The sequence below is a fragment of the Emys orbicularis genome, chromosome 6 (genome assembly GCF_028017835.1).
Source record: "Emys orbicularis isolate rEmyOrb1 chromosome 6, rEmyOrb1.hap1, whole genome shotgun sequence".
NCBI classification, from domain to species: domain Eukaryota; kingdom Metazoa; phylum Chordata; order Testudines; family Emydidae; genus Emys; species Emys orbicularis.
In genome coordinates, this window is record NC_088688.1 from 27,312,667 (window position 1) to 27,340,054 (window position 27,388).

General features: G+C 42.7%; 1 protein-coding gene across 1 annotated transcript in view; it reads left to right on the forward strand.

The window, feature by feature from the left end:
* The first annotated feature begins 3,782 nt into the window (after positions 1-3,782).
* Positions 3,783-27,388, forward strand: part of OSMR (oncostatin M receptor) — a 43,794-nt gene continuing 20,188 nt past the window's right edge. Inside the window, exons 1-4 of the mRNA XM_065406208.1 lie at positions 3,783-3,852; positions 14,066-14,229; positions 19,798-19,966; positions 25,737-26,024. Coding sequence (XP_065262280.1) covers positions 3,783-3,852; positions 14,066-14,229; positions 19,798-19,966; positions 25,737-26,024 — 691 coding nt within the window. The remainder of the gene's footprint in view (positions 3,853-14,065; positions 14,230-19,797; positions 19,967-25,736; positions 26,025-27,388) is intronic.

Consider the following 27,388-nt stretch of genomic DNA (forward strand, 5'->3'; position numbering starts at 1 on the left):
TGAGCACTCATTAAGCAATTCAAAGAGTTCTCAAGTAGAGTTGACCTAAATCAGGTCCATTAAACTCAGAGCTCCAGTATGAATCTACAGAAAAACGTGAGAGTCTCTGGATTAAGTTTAGAAGTGTGAGCAACAAGGGTGATGTCGTGGTGGGAATCTGCTACAGACCACCATACCAGGGGGATGAAGTGGACGAGGCTTTCTTTAGGTAACTAACAGAAGTTACTAGATCACAGACCCTGGTTCTCATGGGGGACTTCAATCACCCCGATATCTGCTGGGAGAGCAATACAGCAGTACACAGACAATCCAGGAAGTTTTTGGAAAGTGTAGGGGACAATTTCCTTGTGCAAGTGCTGGAGGAACCAACTAGGGGCAGAGCTCTTCTTGACCTGCTGCTCACAAACAGGGAAGAATTAGTAGGGGAAGCAAAAGTGGATGGGAACCTGGGAGGCAGTGAGCATGAGATGGTCGAGTTGAGGATCCTGACACAAGGAAGAAAGGAGAGCAGCAGAATACGGACCCTGGACTTCAGAAAAGCAGACTGACTCCCTCAGGGAACTGATGGGCAGGATCCCCTGGGAGAATAACATGAGGGGGAAAGGAGTCCAGGAGAGCTGGCTGTATTTTAAAAAATTCTTATTGAGGTTGCAGGAACAAACCATCCTGATGTGTAGAAAGAATAGTAAATATGGCAGGCGACCAGCTTGGCTTAACAGTGAAATCCTTGCTGATCTTAAACACAAAAAAGAAGCTTACAAGAAGTGGAAGATTGGACAAATGACCAGGGAGGAGTATAAAAATATTGCTCAGGCATGCAGGAGTGAAATCAGGAAGGCCAAATCACACATGGAGTTGCAGCTAGCAAGGGATGTTAAGAGTAACAAGAAGGGTTTCTACAGGTACGTTAGCAACAAGAAGGTGGTCAAGGAAAGTGTGGGCCCCTTACTGAATGGGGGAGGCAACCTAGTAACAGAGGCTGTGGAAAAAGCTAATGTACTCAGTGCTTTTTTGGCCTCTGTCTTCATGAACAAGGTCAGCTCCCAGACTACTGAACTGGGCAGCACAGCATGGGGAGAAGGTGACCCGCCCTCTGTGGAGAAAGAAGTGGTTCAGGACTATTTAGAAAAGCTGGACGAGCACAAGTCCATGGGGCCAAATGCGCTGCATTCGAGGGTGCTAACGGAGTTGGTGGATGTGATTGCAGAGCCATTGGCCATTATCTCTGAAAACTCATGGCGATCAGGGGAAGTCCTGGGTGACTGGAAAAAGGCTAATGTAGTGCTCATCTTTAAAAAAGGGAAGGAGGAGGATCTGGGGAACTACAGGCAAGTCAGCCTCACCTCAGTCCCTGGAAAAATCATGGAGCAGGTCCTCAAGGAATCAATTCTGAAGCACATAGGGAGGAGAGGAAAGTGATCAGGAACAGTCAGCATGGATTCACCAAGGGCAAGTCATGCCTGATTAACCTAATTGCCTTCTATGAGGAGATAACTGGCTCTGTGGATGTGGGGAAAGCAGTGGATGTGTTTTTCCTTGACTTTAGCAAAGCTTTTGATACTGTCTCCCACAGTGTTCTTGTCAGCAAGTTAAAGAAATATGGGCTGGATGAATGGACTATAAGGTGGCTAGAAAGCTGGCTAGATTGTCAGGCTAATGGGTAGTGAACAATGGCTCCATGTCTAGCTGGCAGCTGGTATCAAGCGGAGTGCCCCAAGGGTCAGTCCTGGGGCCAGTTTTGTTCAATATCTTCATTAATGATCTGGAGGATGGCATGGATTGCACCCTCAGCAAGTTTGCAGATGACACTAAACTGGGAGGAGTGCTAGATATGCTGGAGGGTAGGGATAGGATACAGAGAGACCTAGACAAATTAGAGGATTGGGCCAAAGAAATCTGATTAGGTTCAACAAGGACAAGTGCAGAGTCCTGCACTTAGGAAGGAAGAATCCCATACACTGCTACAGACTAGGGACTGAGTGGCTAGGCAGCAGTTCTGCAGAAAAGGACCTAGGGGTTATGGTGGATGAGAAGCTGGATATGAGTCAACAGTGTGCCTTTGTTGCCAAGAAGGCTAATGGCATTTTGGGCTGTATAAGTTAGGGGCACTGCCAGCAGATAGAAGGATGTGATCATTCCCCTCTATTCGGCATTGGTGAGGCCTCATCTGGAGTACTGTGTCCAGTTTTGGGCCCCACACTACAAGAAGGATGTGGAAAAATTGGAAAGAGTCCAGCGGAGGGCAACAAAAATGATTAGGGGGCTGGAGCACATGACTTATGAGGAGAGGCTGAGGGAACTGGGATTATTTAGTTTACAGAAGAGAAGAATGAGGGGGGATTTGATAGCTGCTTTCAACTACCTGATAGAGGGTTCCAAAGAGGATGGATCTAGACTATTCTCAGTGGTACCAGATGATAGAACAAGGAGTAATGGTCTCAAGTTGCAGTGGAGGAGGTTTAGTTTGGATATTAGGAAAAACTTTTTCACTAGGAGGGTGGTGAAGCACTGGAATGGGTTACCTAGGGAGGTGGTGGAATCTCCTTCCTTAGAGGTTTTTACGGTCAGGCTTGACAAAGCCCTAGCTGGGCTGATTTAGTTGGGGTTTAGGTCCTGCTTTGAGCAGGGGGTTGGATTAGATGACCTCCTGAGGTCCCTTCCAATCCTGATATTCTATGATTCTAAACGTGGGGTACTATTCACAACTGTCCAGGGATACTAAATTGGAATAACTGTTTGCTGTGGGAAAATATCTTCTGTAGTGACAGGGCAAGGTGTTGAGACTGTGATGGGAATTGAGGGTGCTCTGTATCTCACAACATCAGATCATTACGGTCCAATCTTGCAAGTCAAAGCAGAATTCCTACCTATAGCAATGTGAGTTCCAGAGAGCAAAGGTGGCTTGCAACTCAGCCTGTAAATGGTTGAAACAAGGCTGTGGGTAATTTCTGGCAGAGAACTGTACATTTACATCATATTAAAGCAAAGTGTGAAAACAAAACGTTTTCATTTAATTTCAAGTAGATGCTAAGGGTTTGATCCAAAGCACATTGATGTTCATGGGAGTCTTTCCATTCAGGGGCGGCTCCAGGCACCAGTGCAGCAAGCTGCGGGGGGGCAGCAGTCAGGTGGCCTTCAGCGGTGTGCCTGTGGGAGGTCCGCCGGTACCGCGGTTTCGGCGGCGGGTACGCCAAAGCTGCAGGACCGGCAGATCACCCGCAGAAACACCGCCAAATCCGCGTGACCACGGACCGCCCACAGGCATTCCGCAAGGCAGGCCACCTGACTGCCGTGCTTGGGGTGGCAAAAAACATAGAGCCACCCCTGTCTCCATTGACTTTAGTGGGCTTTGGCTCAGAATGTGTGTAAGGCAGATTGTGCTCTTAGAGCCACACGGTATTTTACAACTTTGTTGTTGTTCTCTCCTTGCTGATGGGAATCTCTCATTCACTTACTGGCAGACCCCTAGGAGATAAGGTATGTGGAGCTGAGGGCAAATATTCATGTTTATTGTTAAATTTAGGGAAACCCTCACAGCAGTTTAAAGACAGATTGTTTTGTTAAATTAGCTTAATTTAAACTTTGATGGGATTTGTGGATGTCTCCACATAGTGTAACCAGATCCAAAAAGATAACTGTAATTTCTCTTTATGTCCTGTTTTCCTTTGTTCATGCTTCCTATATTTAAGTGACATCAGGCTCAATTTTCTAGCATGAAGTTCAAACTAAAAGAAAGTTTATTCTTTTACAATTTGTACTTTTCAGGAGAAGGTGGATAACTGATGGATCATTTTGTGCTTCAGACAATACTCCTCTACACGGCATTGTGCTTCAATATATACCAAGGTCAAGGTAGAGATCTGAATGCATGCTTTTTACTTTGAAATGCATATACAACAAACAGAACTTTCTCTGTAGAAATTAGGGCTGACTCGTTTCCAGCTCTTCCATTATTTGATAACCTATCGTGCTAATAAATCAGTCTCTTTTCATTACAAAGCATGTGGGAGGGTCAAAAGCACCACAGTTCACCTTATAAAATTACCTTTTGTTAAATCAATAACTCATGTTGATATGAAATCAGACACATTTATCTATCTACTACTACTTTATCTCAGCCATTTTTGACCTGTATTTTCTTCTCTGGATTATTCATCTCCAATTTGCCCAGTGTTGTACTCCTCCAAGACTTCTTCCTGTGACACAGAGGCCTATTGCTGCCAGCTTGCAAAGGGTTCGCTGTTCTGTAACAGCAACTCCTAACAGGCCTCACAAACTCATTACACCTAGCACACCACTTTTAGAGTATTTATCCAAAAAGGGTCATTGAAGTCTCTAATAGGCATACTGATCCTCATAATTGTTGTGAGATGTATGTACGGATGATATTAAGGAGTTGTGTATATGTACTGAAAATATGTTTTAGGGACTATGTCTCAGGCAGGGTTGACATACAAAGGATGTAGTCACATGTGTACTCGATTCATATGTAAAAAAAGCATTGTAAGCCAACACAATGGAATCTGGTTTGTGTACAATGTCAACATGAAGATGTAAAGTCAACATTGAGCCAGCACACCAGGGAGTAAACTGCATGGGGTCATCCTGACTCTGGGGAGAAAACAATGACTTTGGGAAGTAGAAGGAGAAGGCAGAAAGATATCCTTCATCCCTCACTGAAGAAACAAAAAGGACAGTCGTTTTTGCATCTATGAAAGGGGGATCGACATCATGTCGGTTGGAGATACTGGGAGATAAACTATCTCACCTAAAACAAATTTAGACAACAGTTTAACCTGTTAAAGTTCAGTTTAGATTGTAGAAAGCATGTTATACTTTTTGTTTTATATGTAACCATTTCTGTTTCCACCATTATACTTATTCACTGTCTCTTAAATCTTAGCCTTTGATAATAAACTTCTGATTGTTTTCACTGTAAATATATCTGAGTGCTGTGATGTTATATTGCAGCTGATCCTCAGTTGAACCAAACAAGCTGATGTTTGCACTGTTCCTTTGGGGACAGCTTACCTGGTAATTTCTAGGAGTGTCCAGTGGTTAAGGGCTGGACACTTCAGGGGAAGTGCTTCAAGGGGGTTTAGGGGCTGGGATGCACCTATTGCAAAGTAAGGGCTGGTAGAATCCTGAGGAGATTGTGTAGCCAACAGATTGGTGACATCAGGGAGCAGACGCTCACTTAAACACAAGCAAGTCTCTCTCTCACTGAGGCAGGGGGATAACAAGGTGACTCAGTTCTGGGCATCCCAAGGAAGCATCACACTTTTTGTTGCATGTGTCCTGGTTCTCATCCATACTGCTGGGGCCCTTCAAAACGCTGGAGCTGACACTCCCATGGTTGTTGCTCCCCCTGTATATGCCACCTGGGGAGGGGGAACATCTGCCTGCCAAAGAAGGTGTCCGTGCTCCATCACTCTGTCATTCTTCCTTTATGGGAGGGCATTTTGGATCCCGCCAACTACACCAGTTGTGGATGGGTGCCGTCCCAGGGAACCCTCTCTTGGCTACCCCTGCAGGCACCCTGCCCTCAGTTTCATCTTAGTTCTTTATAATGACTTGCTCTCAGGCCAGAGTACTTTAAACAAGGTTCCCCCCATGCAGTCTTATTTAGTTAGTCTTTTCCCAAAAACTCAGTTCAGCCCCCACCCTTCTTCATTTAGGACTCCTACAACTCATCAGGGGCTACGTCTGTTCTGTCAGGCTTGCTGCAGTCTTATAACTAGCTTCTCCCCACCTGGCCTCCCTTTGTAATTCCTGGGCAGAGAGAGATCAGGTCCCAAACCCTTAAAGATACAATAACCTGGGTCTTCTCCAAGCATTCATCTGGGATCACCTTCCTCTCTCTTAACACCTGCCTCTGCCCTTCCCTAGGTCTTTATCGTCTCCAGTAATCCCAAAGACCTTAAAGAGACATACCACAGAACAGGGGTTGACTGATGTCTAGTCCCTGCTACCTTTAAGGGTACAGTTACCCTGTTACAGGCAGCATGGGAGAAAGTACGACGGTGCTTGTTTAACAAGTGGATGATGAGGACTGGAAGTATTGGCAGAGTGAAGGTGGGTGTCAACATTGTGATAGCATATGAGAGATAAGTAGCACTGGGAATAGACCGTGAAGGAGCTTGAATGTGAAGGCAAGTAGTTTGTGCTTGATGCTATGGAGTAGGGGGAGCCAGTGAAGCGATGCAAGAAGAGGGGTGACATGATTAAAGGGATAAGCTAGGATATAAGTGGGCCAAGACTGCATTTGTGAAGGCCAGAGAACAGGATGTTTCAGTAATTAAGACACAAGATAATGAGGGCCTGGATGAGAGGTCTACCTGTGTGGATGAATAGGAAAGGCCAGATGTTAGAGAGATTATGCAGGAAGAATAAGCAAGATTTAGACATGGCCTGGATGTGAGGCTTTAGAATGAGATCCGAGCTGAAGATGTTGTCCAGGTTAGCAATGTTCCCTCTAATTTTTTCCATCCATGTGTGGAATAAATTATGTGCACCGACGTATGTGCGGATGTGCGCCACCAGTAGAAACAAAAAACCTCGATATAAAAGTTAAATAGGGATAAGTACTCAGAACAGGTTAGGCATTTTAGAACTCAGTATTCAAAAAATTACATTTACGTGTAAGAGAAATAAAAATTATGAAATGCATAGACCAGTCAAAACACTAAAATAACACACTTTGAAAGAATAAAATTACAGAGAATACATGTGCCTTGCAGGAAGTACCAAGAAGTAACAACAAAAATAATACAAGTAAGTGTTGGGAGGTGAGTGTGACACAGAGATTGTGTCAAACAAACACACACATACAAACACTGTGTCACACATAGTGTCAAACACACAAACACCATCTGTCACGCGCACACACTCAAACGCGCACACACTGTGTGTGCACGCACGACACAGATGGTGTTTGTGTGTTTGACACAGTATGTGTGACAGACAGTGTTTGTGTGTGCGTGCATGACTGTGTGTGTGTGTGTGTGTGTGTATGTGACAGACTGACACAGAGACAGGGTATGTGTGACCAAGACAGAGACGGTGTATGACAGTGTGACACAGAGACTGTGTGCGTGTGTGACAGATTGTGTGTGTGAGACACAGGGACAGCGTGTGTGCTGGCTGCTGGGAAAGTTTCTGAGAGACACGCTGTGCTGTTTCTTTAAGACACTCACTGAAAGCTCTCCTGCTTTGTCCTGAGCCCTGTTGTCTCCCCTCCCCTGCTCTGCGGAGATGGGGTACATGGGCAGGGGGAGGGAGAGAGAGAGACTGTGTGAGTGGCTGCTGGGGAAATCTCAGAAACAGTGCACTGTATCTTTAAGAAAGACACTCACCCTTCGCAACAGCTCTGAGTCCCGAGTCAGGCTGTGTCCCCTGCCTCTCCCCTGCTCTGTGGAGATGGGATGGGGGAGAGGAGGACACCCTGACATCAGCACCCTCCCCCAGGGGAGCAGCTGCAGGACGGAGGAACGTGGGGGAAGGGGTACCTGAACACATGCTGCCAGCTGTGCGGGCTCTCTTAATCAGCTGGGTGGCACTTAAATCTCTCCTGGGCAGCTGCTCAAGCGTGCAGCTTACAGGGAACACAGGCTGAGTGACAGAGAGGATGGTGGCACTGACCACAGTGACTGAGAAATGAGGGAGAGGAGAAAGTATGGAAGGGGAGAGATTAAAAGCTTTGCTTTGGTCATGGTGGGCTTAGACATCCATAAGGAGATGTCGGATAGACAAGCTGAGATTTTTAGGTGGGATAGAAAGAGATAGATCTACCTCTCTGCTCTGAACCTGTGAGTCATTGGTTGAATTTATATTTGCAAATAATACTGCCCAGAGACAAGATGCAGAGGGAGAAGAGATCGGGGTGGGGGTGGGTTGGGAGGTTGGATGATTCTTTAAATGAAAAAACCTGAAGGAGAAATTAGTGAGGTAGGAGACCTACCTAAAACTCAGCACTTTCTAGTCATTTAAAACTCTTTACAACCAGCCAGTACTAATATACTAATTGCTGGGCTGAAATACAGGGGCAATTCCGTCTCAGCTTTCACAGAGAATAAATTTTAGATAGATGCAATGATGCTCATAGATCATCCCCGTCTGTGGAGTTATTATTGTTTTTATTATGATAAGTGCCTAAATGTCACAGGGTATCATTGGCCCTTTATGAGGGAAGAGGCCAGTGCACCTCTGTGGGGCCCACTGACTCCTAATTAGGCTTAAAAGAGGGCACCTCTGTGACTTCAGGGCTTGGGCTATCCAGTGTACCCCTCCTGCCCCCCAGGTGGGTGGCAGGGCTCGGGCTGTCAGTGCCCCCCTCTCAGGCGGGGATCGGGCTTCCATGAATTCTTATTTATTCTTGATCTATCCATGACTTTTACTAAAAATAACCATGACAAAATCTTAAACTTATTCATTATCCATCTTCAAATCTCTCCTTAAAACTCTTTTGCCATGAAGCCTATAAAAAAACCTTAACAATTAAGTTTCTGGTGTGCTAAAACCATTGTCTGCCATGCTGAGCAATATTGTCACATTGTTTTCTTGTACTCCCCCATCAATGTCCTCCATATTCATCTGTCGTCTCTCATCTTATACTTCGAACAGAAGCTCTTTGGGAGAGAGACTGTCTATTTGTTCTGTGTTTGTACAGAACGTAGCAGCATGGGGCTTCTATGTTCTACACTAATACAAACAACAATAAAACAATTTAAATGGACCAGGCAGATACAGGGTGGAGGAAAGGGATAGATCAGCAGCATGAACAAACATGATGGTATCCAACAGCATTCTAGTTTCACATTTGTTTGTGGTTTTTAAATTTATCATTTGCTCTCACCCTGAAAGGAGAATGCCAACATCTGCATGCCCCAAGTTCAGGGACTGTGAGGGGAAATGTGGTTGTGCCCAGATATGGTCAATTAGATTAAAAGAGGGGTATGCTCTGAGGAGTTTGGTCTAGATGCCAGGAGGAGTCAGATTTTCCATATGAAGAGGAAATCTTGGCTCAGTTTTGTCTTCATAAAGCTGTCCCTTTAAGCTCATTTTGAAATCAGGCTAAAGGAAACTTTTTGAACTCCAGCTGTGGGAAGTGTTTTCACTTGTGACTATTGCTCAGTTACGCAAGCCTGTTGGACTTGCCTGACTTGTCACAATAAACAGATTTGCCATTTTGGATGTCCTGGTAGGAACAAATAGAAAGTTTCATGCAGAAGTTGTGCTTTTCCTGTAAATGGTGCAAGTTAAATCAACCATATCCATTTTAATGAAACTTGCACTGGGTCAAGATTTATAGATGCCATTTTAAGGAACAGCAGTCCAGTGTATTTTTCTTTTTGACAGATGGATAATATCAACAGCATGCTTTACTTAAGGGGAAAGCCTTGAAAATATTCATCAGTTGCATGAGCTATAAAGATCAACATTTCAAACTTGGTACCTCAAGTCTGGGACCAAAAAACATATTTAGGCACCTGAGTAAGTGGGATGGTTTTCAGAGTTGCTGAGTCTCTGCAGATGCGCTGAAAAATCTGACTGCTTATTTAGGTGCCTAAATATAAATTAGGTGCCCAACATAAGGCTCCCAAGTCTCAACATTTTGACCATAGTTTTTACTCATAACTAGCTAAATATCTGGCATAAGCAAGTGTTTAATACCTTAAAAACATCAGACAGTACATGATGTAAAATGTCCTAGTTGGGAAGTACTGATCTAGCGATATCCCTAATATCAATCAGCCAAAATCTGCATATCATGGAGCCATCTGAAGGCACAATGCCAGGACCTCGGTTATAAGAAAATTACTGTTTTATTGGTATTTTATTTGCTTATATGTTAAACAATAAACATGTGTAATGGGACACCCACCAGTTCCCGCACTGCGTTATCTAATGACATGGCTTACTGCAGAATAGATTTTGACTCTCAACCTCTACCTAGCTATGCATCCAGGCATGTCTTGTGTTTAGTTATCTCTCGGGCACTTTCCATCAACACTGTTCAGTTTCTGTTTCATTGACTGTCAGAGTCCAGGGTTTCTAACCTGTGCAGTGCAGCTTTTAAAACAACGGAGTTCGAGCCTTTCATCTTTGTTGTACATCACCTCCGGTTAATCTCACAAAACTGTGTGGAGATTTAGCATGATCCTGATCTTGCAAACACTTGCTTTCCTACTGGGGACCTCACTCTTATCTTTCCCATGCTTGCCATTGCGGGATGCAGGAGGCCTCCACATAGATGGTCCTGGTATCCTGTGGATCTACAGGGATTGGGCTCATTCCATAAGGGCAAACAATTTGCTCCCCCTTAAAGGAACCCATAGTAAACATTTTCACAGACCTGTTGACTTTGCCTTGCAGGTACATCTGCCTCCTTTCCTGGATGGTTCCCCAACCTCTTGTGATTCTTAAAAGGAAGACACTGGGTGGCCAGTTCCCAGTGGAAAGAAAACAGAAACCAACCTCCTTTCTGTACACGTACAGGGATCTGTGCCCAGGCACAGTGGATAGTACTCCATAGAAAGGAGTGGTTAAGATAGAAGATTATGCTGTCTAGATAATGAGCAGCCAAGGTTAGGCAGTGGGGTAATGAAGCATGTGTAGATCTTTTCATTTATGGTGATTTCCAATCAATTTCAGCATAAGTATGGATCTTTTAACAAACTATCATCTTTGCACTGCCAGCATGGCTGTACCCAACCCTGTGTTCCCAGCTGTGCCAGTGAAATACACCCACATGGCACCATTCACATGCCTGTGATCTCTCCAGCAATAGTCATTGATTATCAGATCCTGCTTTTGTTGTTTTGATAGTCACAGTCAATAAAATGTAATCCTTGACTGTACTGAAAAGGCAGGGAGATAAGGTGCTGGCTTGTCATGTCTTCATTAGTCTCTAAAATCTCAAGATCCTATAGTTAATTTTATGGCTCATTTCACTGTCTCAGACATTTGGTTCCCTGCCATATCATCCTTGGCAATGAAGCTAACAATCATGCTAGTTTCACTTCCAGTAAGACCTAAAGATTGTTGCTCCCTCTCTCCATTTGGACAGTAAAGTTCACTCTCAGGCTTTACACCAGATAATTCTCTTGTAAACGTGAAACATTTATAACATGTTCTGGGTTTCTTCACAGCTGTATAAAATTGATGGTCATTATTCTCACACTTGCGTAGTTCCAAAATCACTGGCAGAGTCCAGGCTGCTCCATTGTAAAGGGTATGTTGTGGCCATGGCTAGCGCAGAGTTTTTTTCTTCTACAAATCAATCATATTCACCACTTTCACTATAGGGGACATTGCATACTCTCGTGTTGCATAATCCCAGTTTTCTTCTCACACGTAAGTCTTGAATTTCAACATCTTGCTTGTCTTTCCCCGAGAGAGATTGTGGGTGCTTGTAAATATTTCCCTGCAAACCTTCTAGGTACCTGATACTGACTGTCCAGAGAAAGTCAGCCTGAATGCTCCCTGAAATATTTGCATCTTGAAAGCAGGCCTGCAAAAGCCCTTCATAAACTAGCACCAAGCTGTCTCTTAATAGTCCCTGGCTTCAGCAAATCCTTTTGCAGCAGTTTTCATGTTACTCTTACAGAACTCTTTAAAAAAAAAAAAGCAACAAAAAACCCCAAATAGTTTCTAGCAGAGTCACTAAAAGACATACATTTGCTAGAAGACGTGATTGGTTCTAAATGATTGGTGCAGTATGGAAATCCTCTATGTATTTACTTCCCTACAGGTTGGATCCTATGCCTCAACAGAATTGTTAATAAAAATCCCAGATGAATCTAATACCTAAATCCTCATCATTGATATTTTCATCATAAAGTATTCTTTGCCAGGAATCATCATAAGTCGGGGGGGGGGGGACACTTTTTGGCCCAAAGGCCACATCTGGGTATGGAAATTGTATGGCGGGCCATGAATGCTCACGAAATTGAAGGGTGTGTGTGTGTGTGAGAGAGAGAGTGTGAGGGCTCCGGCTGGGGGTGCGGGCTCGGGATGAAGGGTCGGGGGTTCAGGAGGGTGCTCTGGGCTGGGTCCACGGGGTTCAGAGGGCAGGAGGGGGATCAGGGCTGGGGCAAGGGGTTGGGCCATGGGAGGGGGTCAGGGGTGCAGGCTCTGGGGGGCGCTTACTTCAAGCAGCTCCCAGAAGCAGTGGTATGTGCCCCCTCCGGCTCCTACACGAAGGCGCAGCCAGGCGGCTCTGGGCGCTGCCCCGTCTGCAGGTGCCACCCCTGCAGCTCCCATTGGCCGTGGTTCCCAGCCAATGGGAGCTGTGGGGGCAGCACTTGGGTCGGGGGCAGCGTGTGGAAGTCCCTGGCTGCCCCTATGCATAGGAGCCAGAGGGGGGACATGCTGCTGCTTCTGGGAGCCGCGTGAAGCGGGGCAAGCCCCGGACCCCGCTCCCCAGCGAGAGCTCGAGGGCTGGATTAAAACATCTGGAGGGCCGGATGCGGCCCCTGGGGTGTAGTTTGCCCACCCCGTCATAAGTGGTTCTTGCCTTTAGCCTTTAATTTCTCACAGCTAAGGTAATGGTCTCAATGCAGCCCTGCATAGAAGTTATTACAAAACTAGGGAATAAGGCTATTACCTGAGTGGGTTTCTTACTCTAAAATAGATACCACATTTCAAACTTATCAGTGAAGCTAGATAGACTATGCCTGAAACAGCTTTATATTCAGCAGCTTGCTTAACCTGTCCTGTTCTGCAGCTGGAATGAAATGGCTTGAGAGCACCATTTTATTTACTGTGCTACCCTAAGCATCTACTGCCACAAGGAGAGGGTAGAGTGCTGAGAAAATGGTCTTCAACCCTTCCAAGCCAAAACCAAATCTGGCCATAGGCCAGGCCTGAAAATTTTCAGGTGCTTCTGTAAATATCCACCAAATCCTAATGTCCCTGTGGTAACAGAGCATTAAAATTCCATCAAAATATCTACAAAGTCCTTCCAGACCTTTAAATGTCCTTTTAACTCTGGTTTCCCTAGTGTAATGATGCTGGGTTTCTCTCATCATACAGGTACTGAGTGCTCCTTCACTTACTGTAGAATGCTTGGCCTGGCCCTATAAAACTGAAGTGACCTAAAAATGCTTTATCTGTCAGAGTGCAACTTTGTTCCTCTGCAGTGCCTCCTTGAGCTGAGTGAGGTGAAGCACACTGAATTCTAGCAATGAATCGCTCTTTCTCTCTACCCCTGACAGTGCTGGGGTGCAAACGGGCCACTTTTTTTTATCAGAGTCTAGTCAGTATCAACATGTATGACCCTTAATTTAAAATAAACAGTTGTGGCATCCCATGCCAGAATGACAACAAAAACTGATAGTTTTGAAATTTCAGTATTTGAGCTTTTTTGATCCCCAAAAATAAACCACCAACATAAAACAAAAACCTGGGGCTGGTTGTTGGTCAGACAATGCCCTGCTTGACCAGAAACTTGGGTCTTCCTAGGATAAGCAGTTGCGGGAAAACATTCTACCATAATGGTCTGTAGCTTCCAGCAAGCTTGGTGCCAGACTGCCCATGAACCTGTCCTTTGCTAAACACCAAAAGTGATAAATCTGCATTATGGATTGCCTGAAGAATTTAATTTCTTTTAAAAAAACATTTTTTTTTAAATATTCACGTATTTTGCACATTAAAGCAAACATTAATTTTTACAACACCCCTCTGTGATAGGCAAACAGTACAAGTGGGATTTTCAATAGCGCTTAGGCTGGCCCAACTTTTTTGCCATTCATGATAACGAGGACAGAGTTAAGCCGTCATTAAGTACTTTTGAAAATCCCAGCCTTTAGCAGGCCGTATTATCACCTTTCTTAAGGGAAGCAAAGTTTACGTGACTGCATGGGCACAACGAGTCAGTGTCAGAGCTGGCAGCAGAATTCAGTAGGTCCTGGGAGCCAGCTACCCACTCTCAGGTTTGTGATGAAAATATTGATGGGCCATTTCTCTAGTGGCCCCAGTATTATAGCCTGTCTTGGCTCAAACAATTTGATGATGTTAAGCAGGCATGAGTGTTAATATTTTTAAACCATATTTATTCTTCCAGAAACCCAGGAATTTCTACCTACATTCCTCAAAGTTTCCAGGAATTTGCCTCTGCAGCGTTTGTTGGTGGAATGGGATGTTAGTGACTTAGCCCACAAGTTTGAACTAGAAATGGTTTTTGACATTCAAGTTAGTCGAACTGAAGAAATGAATGTTGTCTGGACAGTAAGTATCTTTTAAAAAACATATTTCAAATGTCTTCATGTATCAATATGAACAAAATCAAACATTCTGGTGTGTAGAGGTAGCTTTGTCACATGGACATGTCCAAGGCTTCATAAGAAGGGTCTACATATTTTACTAGGATCACACTCAATTTAACATAGAAAAGTTGTCTGATCATGGAAACAGAGCATGTTAAGATGGATCATTGAGTTCTAAGTCTATTACTAAGGTTTCCCCCAAGTGCATGAGGGTGCCTTGAGGACTCCTCCACACTTCTTTAAACTCCATACTAAGGGTCGCTTATTAGAGCCTCTATCCTCCTGGCTGAGGAAGAGAAGACAGACATAATTTCCATTAGTGTTTCTTATAGCTTCCCTCAAGAAACATGAGTCTAGAATGGGGAAACAAGCTTTGGCCTCCTGTGTGTGAGCCATCAAGTCTGACTATTGATTTGTGAATTTTATTCCTGTTTTCTTCTACTCACCTACTTTAGATGGCTATTGCCCTTCTTATTTTCCATGCTGAGGAAAGTGCAAGCATAGGCCTTAGCAGTTGATGCCACTGCTGCCTCCGAGGCATTACCTATGAAAATCCAATGCATTGCACTGTTTGTATATTTTTCTGTGCCTTCCTGAGAATCAACACACACTGGGAATATATGTGTGACGGGATCCCTGGGGTGCAGCCTGGCACTGTGGGACTGCTGTGCTTCCTTAACTCTCCAGCGTGGGCAGTCTCTCACAATGCTTTGCTAGTGACAAGCAGCAAACCCCTCCAGGCGCTGTGATCACTCAGCACAATCACATGTGAAGCCCCACACCCAGCTAGGTTGCATGAATGCTCCCAGAGCCACTCTTGAATCACACAGAGAAAGGCACCAGCCAACCCCCCCCCCCCCCCCCCAGCTCCCAGCTTTGTACCTCAGGAATATACCGTCTTGCACTGCTCAAGACAAGTTGTGCAAATTTATTAATTGGTTCACCACTTCATCAATGGAAAGTGGATATACATCAGCCTTTGTAAACCTGAGCAAACACCCTTACCAAACACTTCAGGCAAAATCACCGGTAAAGATAAACAGTTAAATAAATGTATTAGCTACAAAAGATAGATTTTAAGTGATTATAAAAGTGATAAGCAAAAAGAGTTAGTTACCAAAATAAAATATAAGCACACAGTCTAAACTGTCAACCCTATTAGACTGGGCAACATCTAGATTAAGCAGTTTTTCTCACCCCACTGGATATTGCAGTCCTCAATATACAGGTTTGTCCCTTAAACCTGGGCCAGTCTCCTTTGTTGGAGTCTTCAGTCTTCTGAGTGCCCTTGTTGCTTGAAGCGTAGGTGGGGGAAGGAGAAAGGTGAAGCATGGGCCCCCTGTGTTCTGTTTCATACCCTGAGTCCATGTGCTTGGAGAACACAAGTCCAGGCATGTCTGGTGGGCATTGCTGAGTCACAAGGTGAAGCAATCCCCGGGTGCATCTCCTGTGAGTGAGTCACTGAATTGTAACTCCTCTGCTGGACAATGGCTGGTGATGTCCGTTCAGCACCCACCCAGACATTGGTTACCTCTTCCCTTTTCATTGTCTCTGGAGAGCTAGTATCTGGGCACTTCCCAAACCTACAACATATTTTAGTGACAACCATACAACACATTCTCAACTTCATATGCATTAATGATATACACATTTAGATAGAAAAGGACTTTCAGCAAATCATAACCTTTCTCGGATACCTCATATGGCCTGCTTTATATGCAATATCACAATTGTATACAGATGAGGAATATGGGGGTTACAGGACTCTCCCCCAAGGTATAGAATGTCACAACATAATCAAGAGGGAATAGCCTAAAATTGCTGCTAAGCTTATGCTCCAAGTCACCAAGTTAAATCACCTAGTAAACTGGTATGAAACAAGTATGCTCCAGAAGTGCTTTAACAAAAGTGATATTTTTGAAATCTATATTTGTAGGGCTTTTTATATTTTTTTAACCATCTGTTGATTGAAATGTGGGAGAATATTAACCACAGATGTTAAAACCTAGAAAAATCTGAGGAATGTCCTAATTCTCAAGGCCAGTTTATTATACAAGAAAGCCACTACCGAGGAGAATAGACCGAGAGGGTGGGATTTTTAGATGCATTCAGTGTTGATTGAACTCTGCTTTTGTTGAAGTCAATGGGAGTAGAATTAGAACTATGCTGACCACTTTTGAAAATCCCATCTGCTAGGACATCAAGAATGCAACGTACAGAATCATGCCTGTTAAAAACTAGACTACACTAGAGGCAGGGAGGGTCCACACAGCTGAAAGCCAGAATTGCAAAACTCCCATGGACTTCAATAAGGCCAGGGTTTTGCCCGTTATGTTTTAAGGAAGCAAAATGCCTCCCAGGCTGAGTATGGTTCACAGTAAATTGCCATTTACACCTCTCTAATTTGTGTATGCAGCACAGAGAATGCTCCTTCCCAATGGAATGCTATCACTCTCATACCTCACGCAAGCTAAACTGACTTTTGGGCCTTTTGCATCTTTGGAAGAAAGAGTTTTGGCTTTAGATCCATTTTAGGGGGGGGGGGGAAGTGATTAATGCCAAGAGGACAAATAGCCTTGATTAAGATAATAGCTAGTGCTTGGAAACAGACATAGCATCCCATTAGTCTAGCAATAAAGCTAATGCTTCTGTATAAAATAAATGGTCATTTGTGGCATCCTTACTTAAAGAGTAATAGACTCATTATAGTTATTTAGATTTATTTACTATTTAGGGCCCAATTCAAATTGACACAATTTAATAGGGAAGAATACGAGAGCTCATTATGTATTATCACTTCCCATAGAAATTGAAGTGATGGATTCAAAATCAACATGGAGCATGTTTGATTTGCCTTCCACTGAAAGACAGACAGGCTTGTAAATCCCAAGTCAGTAGGCTGAACTTATATGACTAATATCCAATGTATAGGGTGAAAGCTTAACATACAAAGTCCATTTGGTCAGTTGTTGTGTGTCACTACTAGCAGCTTATGTTCTTACTACTATTTTATTGTAAAGAAGAAAGTACCATAATAATACAATGGATGAGTGATATAGTTCATGCTGAAGCAAGTACAGTTTGCATACTATTCAGAACAGAAGCTAAAGAGTTCCCCTGAAATTAAAAATGACCATTAAATCATAAAATGCCACTGAAATCAATTGTAAAAGTCTGGGGAGAAAAGCCATTGAAGAAAGTGTTATCTTATGAACAGAGATAGTGATGCTGAATTCTAGTCCTAGTCAGAGCTGCCAGTGGAGCTATGCTGATTTACACCAGCTGAGGATAGGACCCAGTTTCTTGTTTTTTAAAAATGAGAAGCATTCTGAGCTGTAAACTTGCAGCAAGCAATTCAGTTAGAATAGTGTGTGTGTGTGTGCGCGCGCGCGTGTTCTTTTGTAATGGCCTGGAGCCATGCTCCTGCACTGGGGCTATACAGAACTGCAGCATGCTGGGGAAAATGCACCCCCCCCTTCAGAAAACAGAGCAACATTTGCCTGCATGGCTAGTCTGGTCCTTGAATCAGTTTGAGTCGTGGTGACCACAGGGTTTCCCCGTGCACTAGCAGGGATAGCCCCGTGAATGGTCTCTGTGCTCAGGAGGGTGTCAGGAATGCAATTGCAAGGGATCTTCCACCAGGCAGAAACCAGCCTCTGTCCAGTCCTTCATTAATTTTGCTAGTATGTTATCGTTCACTTTTTTACAGGATTAAAACTACCAATTTGCTGTATAAATGATTCCCTAAGATCTCTTCGCTGTCATCAACATCTTTTCCATTGTATATTTTAGACAGTCGCTATCCTCATAGAATATTACGGTTGGAAGGGCCCTCAGGAGGTCATCTAGTCCAACCCCCTGCTCAAAGCAGGATCAATCCCTAACTAAATCATCCCAGCCAGGGTTTTGTCAAGCCAGACATTAAAAACCTCTAAGGAAGGAGATTCCACCATCTCCCTAGGTAACCCATTTCAGTGCTTCACCACCCTCCCAATGAAAAAATTTTTCCTACTATCCAACCTAAACCTCCCCCATTGCAACTTTCTTCTTCTTGGCATCCATAGACAGATAAGTATCCTTGCAACAGTAGTATATTTTAATTTTTTTATTTTATTTTTTGCAGATTACAAAGCCCCACCATATCTTTTAAACCATTTCCTACCATGCCTTTTGTTCCCCATCCCATTGTGGAACTTTCAGCTCTCTTTCAGCCTGAGGACTACAGTCAAATATAAAATTAATTCTTCACCAATACAGATATATACGGTAGCAGTGTAGAGTGAGGATGTACATAAGCCTCCAGATGATCAGAAAACTATCAAGTGTGCAGCTATGTATTGAATGATGTGTGTTCAAATTAGCATAACTGCAAGCACAATCAACCTACTGGTCACCTGAAAGTGAAATTACTACTTTCGAACGTATAGGGCCTGATCCACCACTGCATGATTCTGATTTTATGCGGACATAGCTTCACTGATTTTAGTAGAATTGCACCAGCATAGGGTGGAAACAATACAATTGTGAATCAAGCCTGCAGTCTCGCTAACTACACATGTAAATGAGGTCTATAGTTACACACAAACTTTTTTGAAAATTTGAGATGCAGGATTACAACTGGGATTTTCAAGGAGCCTTAGGGAGTTACACACCCAATGTTACCTGGGGTTTTCAGAACCCAAAACAGTGGTAACTTACCTTTTATTTTAGGCGGTGTCAGGAATAAATTAATGGGAACACAGTGCTTCTGTCCATTTAATGATTGATATAAGCAAGCATGCTCTTATTTAAAAACTACTATTTATTAAATATTAAGCACACACACATAACTGGTTTAGGACATTCCAGATATAGTTACCCACAATCTGAGATGGTTTTGAGTGATTAACAGCCGGGCTTCCAGGGACCCTTTTTCCATACAGCTGATGGGGAGTTTAGCTGTCAGCTCCTTGCCCGAAGAAAAGCTCCCTCAGACTGCTCTGAGGTATTTACTTTTGCCTAATTTTTTATAGCTAACTTTAACAAAGCACATAACCTATAGTGACTCCTAGTGGGTTAGCATAACAACCTCTACTGGGTTACCAATTTTTTAAATTTTAATAAACTACTTATTATTTTAAAACATTTTAAATATTTTTAGTTAACAACAACATGTCAGGGGCACCTAAAACCCAGGCTGTGATTGACATACTTTTTATCATTTTTGTTCTATTTTTTTATTCTGATTAACAAACTACAAGCATGCAGCTGTCTGACCTTGTCTCACAAAGGCCTAAGATTATTCCTAGCTATGTGATGTTTGGTTTTCAGCTGGCAGTGGCTGAACATACAACATGGCTGACTGTCGTACTGTCAAGTTCTGGGGCACATGCAGGAATGTCAGTTCCGGGGTAACACCAACTCCTACTGAGCCTATCTTATGTCATAACAGCTAAACCTAATTCCAAACTAAGCATTCTACATGTGTTTTTGTTCACCATACTCCGCATACTCTGCCTGAATAGCAAACTTATCTATTGTTTGTTTTTAGGAGTATTATAACACAACTCTCAGTAAATTGAATAAAACTCTGCACTGGAGTTGGGATTCAGAATTACCTTTGGAATGCATGTCCCACTCTGTAAGAATCAGGAGCATGGTGAATGATGAAAGATTCCCTAAAATCTGGAGTCGTTGGAGTCAGTGGGAAACCGTGCTGGGTAAGCAAAGCAAGACTTTGGAATATTTCCTTGCTGGTTTAATGCTGTGGTTTAATTTGCTAGTGTAAAACCAGTAAAATATTGGAGTTCATGTCAGCAGTGGCTATGCAACATCAGTGGACCATTTTAGAATATACTGCTAATACAGCAGAACCCCGTTTATCTGATCTAATTGGGCTAGATCAGACAAGCCAAAATCAGGATAAACGGGAGAATGGGAAAATGTAATGCTGCAGCACCATCTAGTGGCCACAGGAGAGATCACCCACTTCTGGCCTTGGAGTCCTGGTTGTTCAGTAAATGCAGAGAGCCGGCTAAGGGATGGTCAGATAAACAGGGTTCTACTGTACTTGTCTGTGCTGTTTCATAGAACCATAGAACTGTGGGACTGGAAGGGCCCTCATGAGGTCATCTAGTCTTCCTCCACCTTCCCTCCTGCCCCGCCCCCCAGCGCTGTGCTGGGGCAGGATTAAGTACACCTAGCACATCCCTGAAAAGTGTTTGTCTAACCTGTTCTTAAAATCTCCTATGGCAGGGGTTCCACAGCCTCCCTAGATAACGTGTTCCAGTGCTTAACTATCCTTACAGTTTTGGTCTCACAATCAACATCAAGAAGACAGAAGTGACGTACCAGCCTGTACCAAAAAAGCCTTATGTAGAGTCTATTATCACAGTGCATGTCCAAACCCTCCAGGCATTGGACAAGTTCACCTACCTCAGCAGTACACTGTCACATGAGGTTCACATTGATAGTGAAACCAATGCCAGAATTGCCGAAGCAAGTGTGGCCTTTGGCAGACTATGTGCAAATGTGTGGGAATGCACAGGGATTAGTCAACAAACAAAACTGAAGGTCTACAAAGGTATCATGTTTGCAACTTTGATGTATGCATGCAAAACCTAGATGGTGTATAGATGCCATGTTATGAAGCTGAATCACTTTCACATGGGCTGTCTGAGGAAACTGATGAGGTTAAGATGGCAAGACAAGGTTCCAGATAGTGAGATTTCTCATACGGGCAGGTATTCCAAGGATCCATACTCTGTTGATGAAATCACAGATGAGATGAGTAGGCCATGTCACCAGAATGTCAGGTGAGCAACTGCCAAAGATCTTTTATGGTGAACTAAAGTAGGGAAAATGCTCTCAGGGAGGCCAGAAGAAATTTTTCAGACTCCCTGAAGTTGTCTTTGAGGCATTTCAACAGAGTTTTGGGAAGATCTTCCTCATGATCATGACCATCTACCTGGCAAAGTCTCATCCATACTGGAGCACCAGTCTGAGTAGAGGAGAACTACTGAGGCAGAGCAGAAGTGCCAGCAGCATAAATCTCACAACAGCAGCATGTCCACTGTTAATCAAGTAACCCATAGTGGCATCTCTTGTTCAGTGTGCTACAGACAGTTCAAAGCTCAAATTGCCCTGATCAGACAATCATGTGTTCACAGAAACCAAATCAATCAGTAATGTCATGGTCATCTTCGAACTCGAAGGACGAACAACAACATCCTTATAGTTAGAAAGTTTTTCCTAATATCTAGCCTAAATCTTCCTTGTTGCAAACTAGAATGTTTACTTCTTGTCCTTCCTTCAGTGGGTATGGAGAACAATTGATCACTGTCCTCTTTATGACAGATTTGAAACCAGATATCAGGTCTCCTCCCTCAACCTTCCCTTCACTAGAATAAACATGTTCAGTTCTTTCAATTTTTCCTCACACAGTTTTCCAGCCCTTTTTCAATTTTGTTGGACGCTCTCCAGTTTGTCCGCATCTTTCTGAAAATGTGGTGCCCAGAACTGGACACAGTACTGACCAGTGCTGGGACAATTACCTCCTGTGCCTTACATATGACACTCCTATTAATACATACCAATATACTTGCCTTTTTTGCAACTGCATCACATTGATGACTTGTATTCAATTTGTGATCCACTATAACCCCCCGATCCTTTTCTTCCTAAGTGAAGTATTTCACACTTGTCTTCATGGAATTTCATCTTGTTGATTTCAGACCAATTCTTCAGTTTATCAAGATCATTTTGAATTCTAATCCTGTCTTCCAATCCAACCCCTTCCAGCTTGTTGCATCTGCACATTTTATAAATATACTCTCTACTTCATTATCTAAATCATTAATGAAAATACTAAATGGCACTGGCCCCAGAACAGACCTCTGCAGGACCCCTCTTGATACATCCTCCCATCTTAACAGCAAACCATTTTGCAGATACAGACTAACACAGCTGCTACTCTGAAACCTACTCTTTGAGTATAGTTTTTCAGCCAGTTGTGTACCCACTTTATAGTAATTTAATCTAGACCACAGTCCTTAGTTTGTTTAGGACTATGTCATGTAGGAGTGTGCCAAAAACCTTCCTGATATATTGTGTCTACTGCTTCCCTGCTATAGAATAGGCTGTAAACGTGTCAAAGAAGGAAATTAGATTGTTTTGGCATGATTTGTTTTTGACAAATTCACATTAGCTATTACTTATCACCCTAGTTTCCTCTAGGTTTGAACAATTGTTTCATTTAGTGCATTGTTTTTAATGTTTTTACTGTCCTAGAAAAATGATAGAACTTCCAACTATTGTTTAATCTCATTAGAAAAACTGTAGTCAGCAAATTAAAACAGATAGAGTATTACTGTATACAAGTAGAGAAGAAAGATAGCTTGCTTTTTTTCCTAGCTCTGTCACGGATTTGCTATGCGACCTTGGACAAAATGCTTCACCTTCCTGTTCTTCCCTTTATCCAATTGTAGCATAGATAGAACAAGGGTCACTTTCCTTACAGGAGATAATGAAGATTGATTACATTTTGTATAGTGCTTTGAGATCCTCAGATGAAAACTACAATACAATTGCAAAGTATAAAGTATGAGACAACCTGCTCACTAACACCAATCCTGGCATAAAAGTAGTAAAACTGTGAAAAGTGGTACAGATCTCGTTAACTTTATTTAGAAAACAAACGTGTATGCATGGAATTCCCTCTAAAGGGCTCAGTCTTGCAGCCTTTGTCGACTGGGACTAGTCACATGGATAAAGTCAGTAGGATTCTGATCACAATAAATGGAGTTAAATTTAAAATAGACGTTTATATGTTTTGAGAGTGTGGTTTTTATTCTGAAAGAACAAAAGACTATATGAGATGAGAATGTTATCATGTTTTGGGCATCTGGTTGAATGGCAGGTTTCTTACCTGTGTTCTTAATTTCAAGGTTTCTACTTAAGGAAATGAGAAATGTAAGTATTGAATAAGTTAATTAGCAAAACCTCGTGCTATATGATGGTTTTATTTTACAGGAAACTTTTAATGCTGTTAATCCAGATTATATGAAATCATGTATTTAAAATATGTTCAGTTTTAGTTTCAGTAAAGTTATATAAATTACGTTTTATACCTGGCTAGAAGGCAATTGAGTTGTACAACTCCAGGATCTCTTGGGCTATGTCTACACTACGCGCCTTACAGCAGCACAGTGTGCCTCTACAGCCGCGCCGTTGTAAGGACCATGGTGTAGCCACTCTTTGTTGCCATGAGAGTGCTCTCCTGATGACAAAATAAAACCACCCCCAACAAGGAGGGTGGAAGCTTCGTTGGTGGGAGAGCGTCTCCCACCGATGAAGTGTTGTCTGCACCGGTGCTTTTCATCATTAAAACTTTTGTCATTTGGGGAATAATTTTTTCACACCCCTGAGCAACAAAAGTTTTAACGATGAAAGTGCAGTGTAGACACAGCCTGCGGGCATGTCTTCACTAGCAACGTTAAAGCACTGTCGCGGCAGCGCTTTAACGTGGGTGTGTAGTCGCGGCATCAGCGCTGGGAGAGCACTGGTGCACTGTCTACACTGGCACTTTACAGCGCTGCAACTTTCAGCGCTGTAAAGTGCCAGTGTAGACAAGGCCTTAGTCTTTGAGGATAAATTTAGTCCTACTTTCTGGTATATCCGGAATGTCCTTTGCAATGCTGCTGTAGTAAACAAGGAAGCTATAATATCCTTACCACTGAAGTCCAACTTGTTCATTTGATTAGGGCTCTTCTAGGAAGGCAATGTCTCTTCGGAAGCTGTTGCATAATAATTCTTGGACTCAGTGCAGAATCACTTCAACAATTTCAACTTTGTAACAGCATCATGTGTTCTGTGAATGTGGGGCATAAATTAACCACCGGTGATTCTTGCTTCACTGTCATCAGGCTGTAGTATTCGTATAAACTAATACTGAGAACCAAGAGTTACTGGTATTAATGTTTCTCTGAAGTTTATATTTTTTTTCCCTAATGCACAATTGTTGATTTGGCTCTGCATTCATGTACTAGTTTAATATGAACAGACAGAAGCCTCTCTATAGCTAAGGTTATAACAAGGTTTCTATTTCAGCGTGGTAGCCCTGTTAGTCTGTATCAGCAAAAACAACGAGGCGTCCTTGTGGCACCTTAGAGACTAACAAATTTAACAAATTTGTTAGTCTCTAAGGTGCCACAAAGGTTTCTATTTTAAGGCTTCTGAGACTTAGAGCCACAATGGTTTAGGCTGCCTTGGTGAACTCCTGGCCACATGGAAGTCAATGGTAGAACTCCCATTTGCTTCACTAGGGCCAGGATTTCACCCCTTAACTCTGTATTTCAATATTTCCACATTTTTGAAAAAAGGTAACCTTAATTTTAGAATTTCTAGACATTTTATCATTTAATTAGGGGAGGGGTGGAAGGGATGAGGATGGGGGTTAGGATTTCAACTACAGCTCTCTAGTAAGTGTTTTTTTTTTTTTTTTTTTAAGTTTTGATACAGACTTATAACCTTAACTAGTTTCTCACAGGTTTGTGTCTGGCAATCATAATTAATATTAAGGACAAGAGACACTAGTAATAAACCAACTACTAATGTCACTTCTGAATGAACTTCTGTGAACTGTATTCGTAGAACACAGGAAAAATTGACTGAATACAAGGCAGTGATTAGCTCTTTCAGATTGACTGTTTTCACTGGAACAGCATCATTTTTGGTGAACTTACATGACTTTTAAAAATATGTTTTGAAAGGATGACTAAACGGTTTAGTTAAGGAACTACTATCTGCACTGGTTCAGGTTCGCAGAGGTCCTGCTTGGATTTAGATACTAGAAATGTTACCAAATGTAGCAGGAGAAGCACAGGGCTCTTAACTTGGGTCTTGGCAGATAAAAAGCCTTTCAAACTCACCTTTTAATGGATGAAATCTTTTTATTCTAGTTAGACTGAAGCCATAAGGGATCCATTTATGAATTAACATTGGACATTTCCCGGTCATTAAGGAACAAATGTTCACACATAGCATCCCAGCTTGCCTTTGCAAAATCGTATATACAAATCCCGCATTAGAGGCCAGATATAAAGCCCACTAAAGTTAATGGGAGCCTTTCCATTGACTTCGTTGGGTTCTGGATCAGGTCCTAGGGGGTGAAATTCACCACTGTACAAAGGCTCATGCACCACTTAAGTTTTATATCTTACGGGTTTAAGTAGGACTGAAGTGGGAGAACATCACATGAGGGTGTACAAATAGATGTTTGCATGTGGATAGTTGAGGTACAATTACCAGATGTGTGCAAATGCCTAGTTATGCATTCAAAGTCACAGGCACCTATCTTGAGCACCCTTTTGAAAAAACTTATCCCTAGTGCTTTCTCAGCTATCTAGTCATGGGGTAGACTGTTCACAAGAGACTCCACGGCATAAAGAAAGAACATTCAAATGAAAAGATTTATTTTTTTGTATCTTGCAGGCCTAGATACTTCAGATGACAACACACCATACATCTTCCCAGATGATAAAGTTGTAGAGGAAGGCTCAAATGTCACTTTTTGCTGCATTGGAGGCAAAGATAGCCGAATTTTGAATATTTTGTTTAATTACACTGATTATTATTACCCAGACTCAAACACAAGCCAGCAAAACATGGTGATTACTATGAATAAGGTGTTGCATGCAGAAATGCCTGGCATTCCTGTCTTTTGTAACATCTCTGGTAAAGGAAGCAAAAATTACAGTGGAACACTTCTCTTTGTGGGCAGTAAGTACACACTTTGCTTAGGGTCTCTTTCTGTTGCTGGGAGGGATTGTAAAGTTCAAGGGGTGGGTTCTGAACTGCATTGCTCCGGTGGCCTCTGTGGAGCTATGCCTATTTACACCAGCTGAGGAACTGGCTCCGACTGTGTCCTCTCATTACACATTCCAGAGAAGAAAAGTTTGTTTTCAAGTGTAAAGAGTGCAAGTAGATTTTGACTAAAAGAGGTTCATGGATTAATCCCAAGACCTATTAATGCTTTAGCAAACAGATAAACCTGGGAGCTTAAATTAATAACTTTGGTAGATACTAAAAATCATGGACTGAATAAAGACACTAGATTTATGGCTTATTACAGTAATCTACTACCCTCCCTTCCCTTTCCCCTGCAGCTGCCTTCCTCCTCCAACTGGAGGGGTGTTAACAGGCCACTTCACCTTGAACAGTCCCTTGAAATATGTGTTAACTACTTATGCTAAACAATCTGTTCTACCTTGTATTTAGCTGTGACACACTGAATACATTTCCCAGGCTATGTCTCCACTACAAATTACTTCGGTAAAAGTTACATCGCTCAGAGGTGTAAATAATCCACACCCAAGTGTCGCAAGTTATACTGATCTAAGAGCCCGTGTGGTCAGCACTTCGTCGGACATAACTAACGCCTCTCGCTAAGGCGTCTTCACCAGAAGCGCTACAGCGGTGCAGCTGCATCAGTGCAGATGCGCTGCTGTAGTGTAGACATACACAGAGCTCTTCTTCAGGTCTGAGGCTAAGCTCAAAAGCTTGTCTCTCTCTCCAACAGAAGTTGGTCCAGTAAAAGATATTACCTCACCCAGCTTGTCCCTCTAATATCCTGAGACTAGAGTGACCAGATGTCCCGATTTTATAGGAACAGTCCCAATATTTGGGGCTTTTTCTTATATAGGCATCTATTACCCCCCATCCCTGTCCTGATTTTTCATACTTTCTATCTAGTCACCCTACCTGGGACTCACACAGCTACAACAACACTGAATTAACAACCACAGACAAGGTGGGTAAGATCTTTTATTGGACAAGATTGGAGAGAGAGGGAAAAGATTTCGAGCTTACACAGCTCTTCTTCTGGTCGAACGTGGTCACCTAAGAATTCAGCCTGAATGTGCACAATACTAGCATAGCATAAAACTTTTCCCCTCCAAGTATAGAAGTAAATTTTAAGTTGGGTGATGCCCTAAACATTGGATAGATCATTATTTTACATAAATAACATGTTTGGAGTACAGTGATCTTTCAGAGTACAGTACATTTTAGTCTGCTTTCTTCTCTGAGGCGGTCTTTGTTCGAGTGCAATTGAAATAATAATGCCTGTAGTCAACCAGGCTTTG